At 41.7% G+C, this 15518-nt stretch overlaps 1 protein-coding gene across 2 annotated transcripts in view; it reads right to left on the reverse strand.

Moving 5' to 3' along the window:
* Positions 1-15518, reverse strand: part of ESRP2 (epithelial splicing regulatory protein 2) — a 47859-nt gene that overhangs the window by 14909 nt on the left and 17432 nt on the right. For both annotated transcript variants that reach the window (XM_075433303.1, XM_075433302.1), the window contains exons 4-13: positions 12391-12504; positions 10372-10486; positions 9509-9607; positions 9332-9386; positions 8395-8505; positions 7420-7552; positions 7184-7226; positions 4866-5167; positions 2636-2857; positions 1150-1348 (exon numbers count right to left, since the gene is read on the reverse strand). In XM_075433303.1, the coding sequence (XP_075289418.1) occupies positions 1150-1348; positions 2636-2857; positions 4866-5167; positions 7184-7226; positions 7420-7552; positions 8395-8505; positions 9332-9386; positions 9509-9607; positions 10372-10486; positions 12391-12504 (1393 nt within the window). The remainder of the gene's footprint in view (positions 1-1149; positions 1349-2635; positions 2858-4865; positions 5168-7183; positions 7227-7419; positions 7553-8394; positions 8506-9331; positions 9387-9508; positions 9608-10371; positions 10487-12390; positions 12505-15518) is intronic.

Genomic DNA, 15518 nt, shown 5'->3' on the forward strand with positions numbered 1-15518 from the left:
CTGCTATAGAAAAAAAAATCATTCATCCCAATGTGATTAACACCATCTGGGTGCAATTAATGAACACTTGTGTAATGACTGCTCTCTAGCCTGTCCCCTGCAGACCCCTGCTACAGCACCACGAATGACAACTGGGGCACTCGAAACGAGCAATTCCTAAGAGTTCACAACTCCTAGAGCTGAGCAGCCTCGTCCATATGCAAAGGGAAAGTAGGGAACTTCAGCATTATTCAAAGAAAGCATAAAGCCACGTGCACAGAGAAAGCAGGCGTGCCCACCAACACACCCTCTGTTCTTTCTAACAGAAGTTGTACTCTGTGGGACAAAAGTACCGTAATACTAGCTACACATGGACATCTACAACTGCTGACCATGAGTCTTCATGTATAAGCCTCCTGCAACTTCAAAAAACACTTTTAGGATATATCAAATGGAAAAAAGAAACCTTCACTAGTCCGATGTATTTTGATGAACAAATATCTGATTTGTTTGGTGTGCAGCCAAACTGTTTTTAAATACTGTATTTGGCAGCTTTTTACGATTTTGCAAATACACATCAGTATGTGCTTAGAGATTTGGTAGTGGGACCGATTAGAATGGTACAATAAAGTCCCATTATAGTTCCACAATAAGATTCACTGTAATCTTAAATAAAATAAAAATATAAAAAACCATCCAACTTCACCACTCTATAGTCTGTTAGCATACAGTCCAAGTAGGTGTTCTGCTTCAAAAATAAGCCCAAAGAGTACCTTCTCAATGCTCTAAGGCAATACAGCAAGAGCACTCACTGGCAGCTAGAATATAGAATTTCTCCCCCTTTTAAAAATCCCCCTAATTCGAAGTAGGTTTCACTACAGGCAAATCTACCGCAGAGCTCAGAAGAACAGTCACCCATACAAAGCAAAGTGTGCAACGATTTCACTGGCAAGGCCTTGCCACCCTCTACTCACCACCAAAAACGCAATAAAAATGCCTCTGATCAGTCCCATTATCGCCCAAAGGGAACAATTCCAATCTCGGCACGTATACAGATGGGTGATTATTGATCACGGCAAAACCCAAGTCAAAAGGTGAAAGGCCACAAAGCTTCAGCACCTACCACATATCAGCCTTTAGCAGCAGAGAGCAGAAGAATTGCAGACTTACATGGTAACTTACATGGCGGTGGGGATAAGCCACTACGATTTAAAGTGCCACCCATTAAAACAAAGTTCATCTCCTCTCCCGAACACTGGAATACTTCCACATAACGGTCCTTCATCATTTTTTTGTGACATTTTTGAGCCACCATAAAAGCTTTGTCAGCAGATTTCATTTGGATAAAAGCATCACCTGATGGTCGTCCCTGGGGGAGTGGGGAAATAATCATAAGACAACCTGTTCTTAAAACACCCAGAGCACAAGAAATGCAGAAAGTACTAAGATCAAATGTGTACTGAAAGTCTGTATTGTTCTTCCTCATCTGGCACCAGCGACCAGTAACTCCACAATTGTTTTTAGGAGCAGAAAGGTGAGACTCCTGCAACCAGCGCCCAGTTACCACAACACTACTTCTGTCTTCTACAGAAAGAAACAGAGCACAATTTATCATGGAAACAAAGTCTGAAGGCCTCTAATCCAAATGCTGTTCAAAGCAGGGACAACTTTCAAGTTACAGGAGGCCACTCATTGCCTTCTCCACTCGAATTCCAAGCTTTCCACAGCATCTCTGGGAACCTGTTCAGGTGCTTAACTAATTTCTCATTGCGATTTTTTGTCTTCCTTTTCACCCACTCGGAATTTTCCTTGATGCAGTCTATTAACGCCGTCTCTTCTTCTTTTGCTGTGAAGCTCTAGAAGAGTCTGTTTTCGCCTCTCCTGTAACTACTTTTTCGGTAATCGCACAGCAGTATACAGCTCCAGACTTGCTTTAGTGAAGTCCATAGTTACCTTAGAAATTGATTTTCAGGTTTGAACTTCTGCAACCTGACAGACATTGCTGTAGGTATAAAATACTAAAAGCTTTCTTAACAAAAAAGTAGAACAAATATAGTAGATTTCACTCATTTATTTTCTTTAATATGTCAATATTTCTGTGGCTAATAAGGGGTTATTTATAAACACAAGACAATAGGAAAAAATATCCCTATGATTACATCATTAAAATAGATCCAAACCACAATTTTTAATTACCAACTTCCTTTAAAGCCTGAGAAGTATCTAATCAAGTTCGAAGTTAGGAAAACCTAATTTTCCCACAAATACCACTCAAACACACCTGCCATTGAGCAGAAACCCTGAAGCTGACAGCTATGTCACCTAACGTGAGACATTTCTGTCTTGGGTATTTCCAGCACTCGACTGAAACACAAGGGACTATTTAAGACAGCCTCCAGGACAACGCTATCATTAAAAGAACAAGCTTCATTCTCCCTGGCCTTATAGACACATATACAAAAAGAAAAGCAAGTGTGCATGTAGACGGGGAAGAGAAACAAGGGCCAGGAAGGAACAAAAAGACAGGCAAACAGAACACAGTACTTTCTCAAGATTCTAGACGACCTAAAGCACAGCCAAGAATGGGTAAGCTACCCTGCCTTCCACCTCTGTCCAGTAACCGGAAAGTTAGCCCTCCCATGGCAAATGCTGTTACCTGTTGATTAAGGACCATGTGAACTCCATGGGGCTTGATGTCAGCTGTGGCATCTCCCATGAATTCCAGGATGTCATCAATGCCGGCAGTGTAAGGCAGGCCTCGGAGCCGGACACAGTCACGTATGCTGCCCGTGGCAATGGTATACGGCGGGGGTATGACAGGAATGATGGGAGTTGGGAGAGTGGGAATAAGAGGTGTCGACATATACCGATTCAGTACCTGTTGGCAAAAAAAGCACACTGGTAAGAGATTTACACATCACCTGGCTGAGCACAAATCAATTCTCACAATATTATTTCACACATTTAAATAAATCCACTTCCAACATCAGATAAAACAACCTTCTTAAACCCTTAGACCATATTATTGAGGACAGTTTCTTGTTGGGCATTTGAAAGTTTCAAACGCAGAAGGGAAGTCTTACAAATTTAATTTGCTAGACCCTAGTAGTAGACATTCCTAATCTCATTATAAAAAAGTTAAAAGCAGATTACAGTTCATTTTAGAATATCCTAAAGGAGGAACATCTGAAAACCACGCCTGTGCTAATGTATCATCACATATCATTCTTACTTAAATTAGGATAAATTAAAGTCAGTAATTTTAAAAGAACCGAGACCTGAAATAACTAACAAGTAAAAACACTAGCTCTAATTCCTTCATTAAACCTGACTGGTTAAGAGAGGGTGAGTACTCATCTCCAAGCTCGGGGTTTTGTGGGGGTGGGGCAGGAAGGAAAAAAAAAATATATATATATATGTATGTACATATGTATATAAGAACTATAGGAGACCCTGAGCTCAACTTTTTATTTTCTCGAGTCACTCTTAAACGACAAAGGGAATACAACTTTCTGTTGGGGCCCACTGCTGAAAAACATATTTAGCAAAGATCATCAGAAATAAAGACACACAATCCAAACGAAGAGGTTACAAAGCTTTAGTTTTGTCAATAATGATTCAGCCTAGGGATTTTGTCTCAACAGAAGCCTTTTTTCAAGATTCTACTTGTAGCACCTTTCAGGTCAAATCCTCTCCCTCAGCTGTGTACAGAACATTGCAATTACTTTGTCTTAAAATCAAGTAGATGAGAGCTGGCTTTACCTCTTGTAGTCACTCAGACAAGGAGCCTGTAATTCCCTAAAATGGGAAACCTAGACAACTGTCAGCGAAAGAAGTAATGACATATTGATAGAATATAAGTTATACAAGTTTTATCCAGGTCTCCCTAACAAAAATGAGAGCAAGGACTCGGTCACTGTGACAGAGTGGTTTTGTTCCTCAGAGGACTTAGGTTTTTTCTCTTTAAGGAGGAGAACTGAAGAGGAAGGAAAAAAAAAAAAAATCTCACCATGCCACCACTACTTTGTCTTCATAAGACACATCTCAGATTCTTGGCTGCTCTAATCTCAGTATCACAGCACTAAGGGTAAATGGCAGGTCTACAAGTGGGGACATTCTTTCCCTTGCCCCATCACTTCTATGGAAAAGAATTCTCATGTCACATCGGTTGAAACAGTAACTGTGTTAAGTATTTGTAGTCAGCGGTTACGCAAAGACCAGATCAAATCTTAAAATGGTTCCCTTTGGAACCAAGGAGTCAGAATCAGTCTAGAAATATTTTGTGTCAGGCAGAAAAATGCAGTATGCGATGTTTTGCACCAGCTTGAGTTGCTGGTGCCAAAATAAAATGGTTTTACCTGTTTAAGAAGGTGATAATAGGAACTAGTGAAGGATGGGGGAAAAAATGAAATATATTATCCGAGGAAAACAAATCTTTCACTTTGTTTCACCAAAAACCAGATACACCCTGGTAATTCTTTTCTCCTAACAATGCAGTTTCCCTACAGAAAAGCTGTTTTAATGCATCCAGATTTGGATTTAATGTTAGAAAATCTGCACGTGTAGTCCAGAATTTAAGGACAACACTGCAGATTTTTAAGAAACATTACTATAATACTATCAGTCTAATGTATTTTTAAAAGTATTCTTGTGATTTCAGTCAACCTTTAAGTACAAGAAAATTATCCAATGATTTTTACTCTACAGTCTGAGAAACAACACTGATCAATTTTCCATGCCAATCAGGAAGCACATACTGCCCTTTCCAGATTTTGACACCTTTAATATAATACACTTTCATAGTAGTCTACAATATATTTGCATGCAAGCTTTAGAAGAAACGTTTCAACTGTTCACTTTTGAGTCTCGTAGACAATAGTTACAACCTGTTGGACTTCGGCTGCTGTGCTCCTGAAGAGTTCAATGTAACGTTTCCCAAGTATTTCTTTGTGCTTTTTAAGTGCATTCTGTGCATATTCTTCACAGGAAAATAACACAAATGCATCTCCTGTGGGCCTGCCATCTGGGTACTTGACGAAGAGAAGTCCCTCTTTCCCTCCTGTGACTGGGCACTCTGGCCCCAGGAACCCCAAGACGTCCTCCTGAGTAGCAGTGAATGGAAGGCCTCTCATCCGGATGATAACTTGATTCTCCTTAGATAAGAACTGGGCCACTTCATTGGAGGTGCCTGGTAGAAAGAGAACAGCACACGGTCAGCCAATATCTTATGGTCATGCTGGTTAGCCAATTCCACAGGACACAGGAGCGGCAAAGCATTAAGGAGCAATATAGGAGGTAAGTAGCTGGCAACAAACCCACAGAAGACCCGAGACACTACAAACACCCAGTAATCTATTCTGAAGTGAATCACAGAATCATAGAATGGTTTGGGTTGAAAGGGACCTTAAAAATCATCTGGTTCCAACCCCCCTGCCATGAGCACAGAATCACAGAATGCTCAGGTTGGAAGGGACCTCTGTGGGTCACCCAGTCCAATCCCCTGCCAAAGCAGGGTCACCCAGAACAGGCTGCACAGGACCACGTCCAGGCAGGTCTTGAATATCTCCAGAGGAGACTCCACAACCTCCCTGGGCAGCCTGGGCCAGTGCTCTGTCACCCTCAGAGGGAAGAAGTTCTTCCTCGTGTTCAGACGGAACTTCCTGTGCCTCAGTTTGTGCCCATTGTCGCTGGGCACCACTGAAAAGAATCTGGCCCCGTCCTCCTGGCACCCACCCTGCAGATATTTATAAGCATTTATAAGGTCCCCTCTCAGCCTTCTCTTCTCCAGGCTGAACAAGCCCAGCTCCCTCAGCCTCTCCTCGTAGGAGAAATGCTCCAGTCCCCTCACCATCCTCGTAGCCCTCCGCTGGACTCTCTCCAGCAGCTCCTCATCTTTCTTGAACTGGGGAGCCCAGAACTGGACACAGCACTCCAGATGGGGCCTCACTAGGGCAGAGTAGAGGGGAAGGACAACCTCCCTCGACCTGCTGGCCACACTCCTCGTGATGCACCCCAGGATCCCACTGGCCTTCTTGGCAGCCAGGGCACACTGCTGGCTCATGGTCACCTTGTCATCCATCAGCACTCCCAGTCCCTCTCCACAGAGCTGCTCTCCAGCAGCTCCACCCCAGCCTGTACTGGTGCCTGGGGTTGCTCTTCCCCAGGTGCAGGACCCTGCCCTTGCCCTTGTTGAACCTCATCAGGTTCCTCTCTGCCCAAATTTCCAGCCTGTCCAGGTCACGCTGAATGGCAGCACAGCCTTCTGGTGTATCCACCACTCCTCCCAGTTTGGTGTCATCAGCAAACTGGCTGAAGGTACACTCTAACTCTTCATCCAGGTCATTGATGAGGAAGTTGAACAAGACTGGGCCGAGTACTGACCCCTGGGGGACACCACTAGTTACCGGCCTCCAACTAGACTCAGTGCCGCTGATGACAACCCTCAGAGCTCTGTCATCCAGCCAGTTCTCAATCCACCCCAAATAGCAGGGACATCTTCCACTCTTTCTCAGAGGTCCATCCAACCTGGCCTTGAACACTGCCAGGGAGGGGGCAGCCACAGCTTCTCTGGGCAACCTGGGCCAGTGTTTCACCACCCTCATGGGGAAGAATTTCTTCCTAATATCTAATCTGAATCTGCCCTCTTTTAGCTTAGAGCCGTTCCCCCTTGTCCTATCACTACACCCCCTTGTGAAAAGCCCCTCTCCATCCTTCCGGGAGCCCCTTCAGGCACTGGCAGCTGCTCTAAGGTCACCCCAGAGCCTTCTCTTCTCCAGGCTGAACAGCCCCAACTCCCTCAGCCTGTCCTCATAGAAGAGGTACTCCAACCGTCTGATCATCTTTGTGGCCCTCCTCCGGACCGACTCCAACACCCTGAAAGTATTTCATATTTTAATGAAATCAGAACAAAGATAAGATTAGCGTGAACTTCTACTAGGTACACAGATGCTTATACTGCAAAGGCTCATCTTCCTCCCAAACAGCAAGATCTGTCTGTGAACATCACGGTCCAAAGGCTCACAGCTCAAATTCAACCATGTGAAACCAGAACTTGACAGGGTCAAGTATTCTTGGAAGGCAAAACAGGGGGAGCTACTTCATTATCCATTTGTGTCCTCCGCCAAGAGAAGAAAAAAAAAAAATCCGACCTAGAACAACACTCCTATGAACAACTGTAATTATAGTGACCTCCAGCATTGCTTACCTCCTGCAATTTTTAAGAATTCCTCCCCAGTTGCTTTGTAAACCTTAAAAAGAAAAAAAAGCCAAGCATGAAAATTACAGTATTTAATTCTAACACACAGGTGCTCCTCCACATGCGAGAGAATTTTGTTTCAGTACTTTGAGTAAAACAGAAGTGCAGTTTGTTCTCATTTAAAACTATAGCCTAAAATATTCCAGTTGCTCTCCACAGATTTATTTCAAGTCACTACTTTTTACCTCAATGTATCTGCTACCCATGTGATGCTTATGTCTTTCCAGTGCGAGATCTCTCTGTTCAGAATTGACAAACCGAACCAACGCCTCCCCATTTCTTCTGCCTTGAGCATTCAGACAAAGAGCCACACCACCTCTGGAAGGTAAAGCCAACAAAAATATACTTAGTTTGAATCTTTAATACATTTAATAAATAATTGTGTAAGAGAGTAGATAAATCAGACCTTAACAGAGCTTACAGTCTGAAAAAGAAACTGTTACTATCCATGAGTTGATCTCTTCAACGTAACAAAATTATACTTTAGAATCCGCTTCAGCGAGATCTTGGATCTCATGCTGTTCACCTTCTCAGCTTGCACGTAGACGTAAATTTGCAAGCCCTTCCTATCTCAGAGATGCAGATTTGAATTTCCTCTTACCTCTAAACAAAAAAAACACGTAGATTTTCTCAGTGTTGAGAAGGTGGACTATATATTAAGAGACAGGTACGCTAAATTAAACTCCCTCACTTTACAAATACACACATATATGCCGAGGTGTACACACACCAGTCATGTGAAAATTTCTTCCAAACAGCACTTGACAGTTTCTGAATCTGGCCTGTTGAGACGGTGTAGCAGAATACTGAAGAGTTGGCACAAAATTAAAGCTGCTATAATATCTTGGACTCCACCTTGACTAATGCAGCAGGAGTTTCTCCCTTTAGGTACTAGGAATAAATGAACACATGTTGGTTTTCAACTGGTAAGTCTCCTTCCTTCTTCACACACTTCAAAACTCCTTCTTGCACACCTAAGACCGGTAAACCTGTTAAGTTATCATGACCGTGGGGTGGGAAGGGGCCTGGGTGAGGAAAGACAGTAGAAGCAAGGAATCTAGTGGGGGGGGGGGGGGTGGAGGATGTGTGTTAAACAAATATCAAAAGAACTTGCTAGTAAAGACAAAGTGATAAAGCAAGACAAATTCTTACTATCTTACTTGGCAATGTTGAGTCCTTTGAAAAATCGAGCAATATCTTGGTCTGAAGACTGCCATGGCAAACCTCTGGCACGTATTACTGTCTCACTGTCCACTGCTTCAGATTTGCTACTGCACAGAAAGGAGGAAAAAAAGAAAAAAAAAAAAGGGGAAGCCAAAGTAAGCTTTAATCTAAGTTTTCCATTATCTTACCGAATTTCAATTTGCAACTAATTTCACTTGTAAATCAGGAGCATATCTGCTGTTGAGACTCCTCTAATTCCGTTACTCACTTCAATAAAGAAAGGAAAGATAGCTGGGATTATTCTTTTACATATGCAATGCCTAAGATGCACTATATTGTCACCACATTGCAGTTCCTTAAAAAAAAAGTAGTAAGAATGTCTCAAGGTGAAGTAATAACGAATTGGATTAATTTTATTTGAAAGATCTAACAATCCAACATAGATTACAAGGCAGTCCTAAATATGAATACATACTACTTATGCTGAATATCTTTCATTCTCCCATTACCGCAAGGTATTTGAAAACAAAGAACCGTTCTGTTCCTTCTCTCCCTAAACCCAATATGCCAGCGTACCAGACCGCTCTTCAGAAGCATCGTGCAGTATAGGGTGCACCAGCCATTGCCCCTGTTGACTTAGGAAAAGTTCACAAATATTTCCTCATCGCTGGGTAAGATAAGCCAGCCTTGATGCCACGCAAACCAGCAGCTGGAGAACAAAGAGCGTTCAACCCGCAGCGACTTTAACGAGACTGACCGCAGTACAGCGTTCAGCGTGCCAGCGACAGCCTGTCTACCCCACACTGCTGAACGCACTGCTCCTGCTCTCAGGAACAACCCACTTCCCCAGGACCACGGGGAAACAGTCACAAGCTTTCCCTGCTGCGGACAAAACTCATCTTTTATTGCAAACAGTCGGACAAGTGCACTTACCAAGGACCTGTTTCATACTTGTATTTCACAGTTTCAGGCTCAGTAAATATGTGATCTGCAACAAAACAGGAAGTTTAAATATAACCAGGGTCCGAGACTACTCGAGAATGACAGTACCACTGCCAACCATTACAGAAAAGGGAGGATTTCAGCATTCTGGATAAGTAGGTCACTTACTACAACTTTCCGAAAGCATGCTGAAAATGATAGCCACCATGGTTTTCACTTGCCACACACCGAAGTCCTCCTCTGTTTCATCTGTCTCTAAGCCTAAATCTAAACAGGTGATTATAGAAAATAACAGACTTGCACAATCCTTTGTAAACAAGTCATCAGGCTTGCCTGATATTAACACAGAACTGGTAATCAAATTTACTGGTCTTAGCGGGGACACATGACCATTAGACATTTGTTAATCTGCTCATAAACTGGTTAATATTCACTTTGACGGTCAACAGTCTGAAAACTATTGATAGCTTACCTCATTTGTGTGATAACAGTTTAAAAAAAAAAAAAGCAGAATAAGTTACTGTCACTTCAAACATGACTGAACTTTAACCACATTCAGCTGAGCCACAAAAATCCTCCTAATATGTAGATGTAGGGTGTTGGGGAAGGGGGGCGTTTGGGGTTTTTTTTAATTAGTTTTTATTTTAAATTCGGTTCATTCGGGGCTATATAAGAGAACTATTACTATCTGCAAACAGTAGAAGCTTGCAGGCCAACCGGTGCTGAAAAGGCCCACTGGTAGCTAGGCTTTTCCTTTAAGATCAAGTATCAATGCAAGAGATGTTTCTCTTTAGTGGATTTACTAAACATAGTTTAGAACCCACTGTCAGACTGAAATTGAAAAAAAAAAAAAAAAATCACAAGCAGAGCCACCCCTCCAACAAACAGGTCAGCAAACATTCCTCCCATTTTACCTGTGAGTTTCTCAAACCCATGTCTCAGTTTATACAACTAAAACCTGTAACGATCACAGAGATGAAACATAAAGAAGCGACGTTGATTCTGATGTAAAAGCTGTAGCAAAAGGATACATTCTGCCATGCTCTTGATAGTCTGATCTTTCACAGCGGCTGAACTAGGGTAGCAAGTATGAAATTCTTTGCGCAGATCATAAAAGGAATAGAAGCAGTCTGACAGCACGAAGTTCTACAAGGAAGGCAAATAGTTTGTTTTGTACACACCATTCCTTTAAATTCCAATTAATACTTTTCGACTGAATTAGGCAGTCTCAAAAGCCACATAGTTGCACGTCATCAGCTTGTTTATGACAGACCAGTTTAGTTCCTTTGTAACACAGTTCAAATTCCATAGCCTTACAGGACTAGATCTCTAGATGAGCAAACCCAAATAGCTTCCGAGAGCAGACCTGTGCAAAATGGCTAGGGAAGACCGCTGGGGAAGAATAAAAAAATAAAAAAAAAAAATCTAGGTTTTTCTGTTCCATAAATACTCCCATTTAGGATACTGTATTTTCCTTTTTGTGGCTACACTGAAAAGCTAAGTTGCACCAAAACATGATAATGAAGTTTAAATAAATATTGTTACAGCGTACAAAATATCTTCCAGCAAGTTAAAGATATTTATTCATTACTGTTGTGTATTGGATAAGAATTTCAATTATATAACATTGCTAAACAAACAGTTAAGCTACTGTCTGAGCGAAGGGCTGCTTATTTCTTCAAGAAATAAACCAAATAATTCTGGTCTAATTTACTATTTTCTCTCTCACACTCTCCAACTGTTTTACTACGTAAAAGTTTGACTTTGGTCTAACTAAACAGCATCCACCTTTGTAAATAAAAAACTAAGAAAAGGTAACATCACAAGGTAATACTCCTTCGAATGCTAGAATAACAGCAGCTCAGGTCTGAGGCTTACTAACATTTAATGTGCAGGGTGAAATAAACTTCTGCAAATGAAAAATTATTGAAGAAGAAAAAAAATAAAAAGGAGAAAGAAACACAGTATTAAGAAACTCAACACTTGATCAGATCCATTCCTTGCTCTGGTATGGACAATTATTTCTTCCACAACATTACAGTGTTTGTTTTGTTTTCGTCCATTTGTTTCAAGAGAGAAGTACAAAGAATTACCCGTAATCCATACTGCAGGATAGCATGAAGTAAAAAAAAAAAAAGGTATCATCACATTTGAATGTTAAATGTCATTCCTGTTTCCTTGCTTGCTTCATTCCCACATAAACATGCGCTTTTCATAAAAAGTCACAGCGTTATGTTTTAATACAACACAACTGCCAAACAAGTATTTGTAGAAACTCGGCACAAGCCAATACACTTATATAGAGGAAAAAAAAGTACAACTGATCAGTCAACCCCTTCCATGCCAGGGGCTCCCATTCCTGCCAGGCTCCTGCAGACCCTGCCAAGCAGGCTAACTCAAGTGCCACCACCCTGCAGTGGTAAGGTTCTCCTCCCTGCGCAGGACAGCCTGCTCCAAGCCCTTGCAGGAACCTGGAGTGGAAACTGCTGCTTTGTGGGGGAGCACCCAATAAGCTGTAGCACAATTTCCCAGTGAATAAATGCAGATGGAGAACCACTGCCATTCTCCAGGGCAAGTCACTGCCTGCATGTTTGCTCTCTACAGGACAATGACACACAGTTCCTACCAATTTCAGATCTCGGTTGAAACCCATGCCTCTGCACAGAACCCGTGGTTTAACTCAAGCCTAAACAAAGCAATAGTTCTCCATCACCTCTGCTGAGGTTAGGCCTATACCTTTACTTCCAAGTCTTAAGTCACAGAATTCAAAGTACTTGTATTGCTCCTGTCTGTTTCCAGTCTGTCCTAATTCTCCTCTTCATTATGCTCATCTGGGAGTCCTCAAGTACTGCAGCTGACTACCAAGAGCAAGTGCCAAGAACTACTCCGCTACACAGGGTTGAGACACAGAGGGAATCATCTTAAATATTTTTGGAACACTCTGGTTCCCGAGGTTGAGCTGTGTTGCTCATCTCAAACTCACGTAAGTTATTTTCTCTGATGCCCTTAAACCACACTAGTACCCTTCTGCATCAGTTCTGATCCCATACCTTCTTGGATGTTTCTGGGTGGAGGACTTGTCGAATGAGTAACTGGCCATCACTGCAGAGTGTGTAAGAGCTCCTTCCAAGTACTTTCAAATCACTGGATACCAGCTGACTAAACTGAAAAATAAAGTGATACATTTCATTGTACTGATACAGGTAATTCCATAAAATGAGCACTTTTTTTTTTTAAAAAAAAAGAAGATAAAATAATTCAGCACCTTGTAATAGCTTTTGAAAAAAACATGATGGAAAACAGACGTGAGCTCCTGACAAAAGTAGGCAAACAAACTATATGCATTTGCAGAATAGAAAATAAGAACACCAGTAGTATGGTAAAAAGAAAAATTAGGACAATATGGCACAATTATGAGTTCACATGAAAGGTCATGATATTATAACGGTAATGTTAAAAATCTGAACTGACTACAATAAAAGCTATGAAATATTTGAAAGAAAGAAAACCTTTCTAGATCAATCACAAGACTGATTCTGCAATAGCCTTTCTTCACCTATGGCACATTTGACTTCAGTTATGTCTTTAATTTTTTTTTTTTTTATTTGAACATTAGAAAGATAAAAGACACCCATCAGGATTTACTAATGTTTCAAAAGTAACATGCTAAGAAAAGCCAGACAAACTGAGGTCTAATACCTCCAAAAGTGAAATTATAATCAAGTCAGATCCAAGCCAATGAAAGTTCTAGGTAGAGATACAGCGTTATGAACACTAGATAAAACAAAATTATCCCCTACCTGCAGGACTGATCACCCCAACAGGCTGTTTCTCACGAGGAAAGGGCTCCACCTGTCTTGTTCAATGTTATTTTCCATTCTCACACAACAGTTTCCAGCCACTCCACACTAGTGTTAAATTCCTTACTCATAACAGTCAACTAATGTATTATGGTTCCTACATGCATCAAATCAGTAAATAGTAGCTTGTTAACTAACTTTCAAGGGGACAGATGTAATTATTCTAAGCTTCCCTCTCAATGCTACTCCCTCCCAGGAAAGCATTACCTCACAAAGCAATGCAGTGATGCAGTACCCACCCACTGCTCTCAGCAATAGCTTACAACTCCAAATCAGCCTCCTCCAAAGCAAATTACAAGTTGACTTGAACCTCAGACAATATATTTACGCTGTCTTTTAACCGGGGGGGGGGGGGGGAGTGTTGGTTTGTTTTATCATCACCAGACATGACACTTCCCACAGGCACAGTCTCTGCTGGGGGAAGGTGACACTGAATGACCTGACCCCACAGCTACACATTATTCACTGCGCCAACAACTGCTGCAGCATCTGCATCCAAAACACAAGGCTCCATAAGGAGAAATCATGGATTGAACATGACTGAGTAGGAGCAGAGACACGATTACCCGGGATTTATTTCACAGCAACTGCTCAAATCCAATTCAGAGCCTCTTCCAGGCTTGGACAGCTAACTGGCGTTGCACTACCATTCCGAGTTCAGAAATGCTGTATAGTGGCTACTACACATAAAGACAGAGGACTGAGGGGCAGAGCTGGGTAAGGAGAGGCACTTACATCAGCATCTTGTGCAAGTTGTTTAATTTGCAGATATACGTATACAGATATAAATATATCTATAAAATTCAGTTATTTAATATCAAACAGAAGATACTAGAAACTTTAAAAAGGCTGAAATACACCTCCAAAAAAACCCTTTACAACACATTTCTTTGCACACTACCAAAACACAAAAATCATCCCCCACCCCCTCAAAAAAAAAAAAAAAAAAAAAACAAACAACAAACAAACAACCCAAACTCTTGCAAATTCAGAAAGCCAGATTCTTCCCGATTGCCGGTCCAGGTTGTGTTCCTACTACAAGCTGAATTCTTGAAGAACCTGAGGCTATAACACAAGTAATTGTTTAAGGATGATTTAAAGTCAGAAAATTGAGAATGGAGAGTGTTAAAAATACTTCAGCTGATGTATAAACACCAGAAAAAAAGATGAAAATTCCAGAGGACTCAAAAGGAACCACTTCTGAGACGCAGCTCTGGGGACTGCCACAGTCATAGACCAACAACAAATATTCTCACCACAATAACAGACATGAGGAGAATTGCCTTCTTACTAAACACAGCACTTCTTACTTTCTGTTTTAACTTCTGGGCACAGTAAAGAGCAAATATTTGTGAAAGGGGACTGCAACTGGTGATAGGAATTAGCCTCCAGAAGGTGTACAGGGATTCTTGCCAAAAGGAAGCAGAGTCTTACTGATAAACAGTAATAAACACTCCCTAAACCTTCAACTTTGTACCCTCTACTCCTGAAGATGCACAAGAGCTCATAGAAAGAGTGCAATTACGGAGCTATTTTGATCAGATACAAGAAGAAATCCAACACACAATTTAAGGGAAGTAGCAAGTATATGCAGCCTCCTGCTTTACAAATAAAACCTAAGAACTGTAGTTCAAAGCGTCTTCATGAAGTTAGAAAACAAAAGGAGAAAAATGTTTGGACAAGGGAGGAAATGCTCAGGCCAAACAGTGTAAGTGAAGTTGGTAGAAATCAAGCCTGTTGCACTGAAATACTACTTTTTTTCAGATGGTGTTTCCCACGCAACATACAGACGAAAAGGCAGATACACAACACAGCTATTTTCAGAAGCCCCTGGTGAGAAGACATCAAGAAGAGTGAAATATTGCATAAGGACACCGATAAGCCCAATATTCCAAGTGTATTTAGGTTTAAAGAAGGCAGGAGAGGCAGCATTTGTTTCTGATTTTAACCAAGCCCAAGTTTTTGCACTGCATATTTACTAGATGTCAGCGACACCACTCAGCATTGCAAACTCCTTTCCGACAGGACAGCCGACAGGTCAGAACAATTCTCTGCTTTTCTTACCAGAGGCTAGCAGCTCCGAGTGCCTTCGATAAAACGCCACCAGGTTGGCAAGCCTTGCCGAGTGCTGATTTAGGCAACTTCATTGACTTTGTGAAACACCGGGGGGTACTGCTCCAGAAGCAGGCCAAAGGAGCATGGGAAGCAGAGTCCAGAGCCAAGCCATCCCTCCTTCGCGAAACAGCTTGGCTACCTCATGGGTTAACTGAGGAGAGGAATGAGGCAGCAGCAAGCGAATGGGAAGAGTCACCCAGGAG

This window comes from Opisthocomus hoazin, chromosome 12 (genome assembly GCF_030867145.1).
Source record: "Opisthocomus hoazin isolate bOpiHoa1 chromosome 12, bOpiHoa1.hap1, whole genome shotgun sequence".
Lineage (NCBI taxonomy): Eukaryota > Metazoa > Chordata > Aves > Opisthocomiformes > Opisthocomidae > Opisthocomus > Opisthocomus hoazin.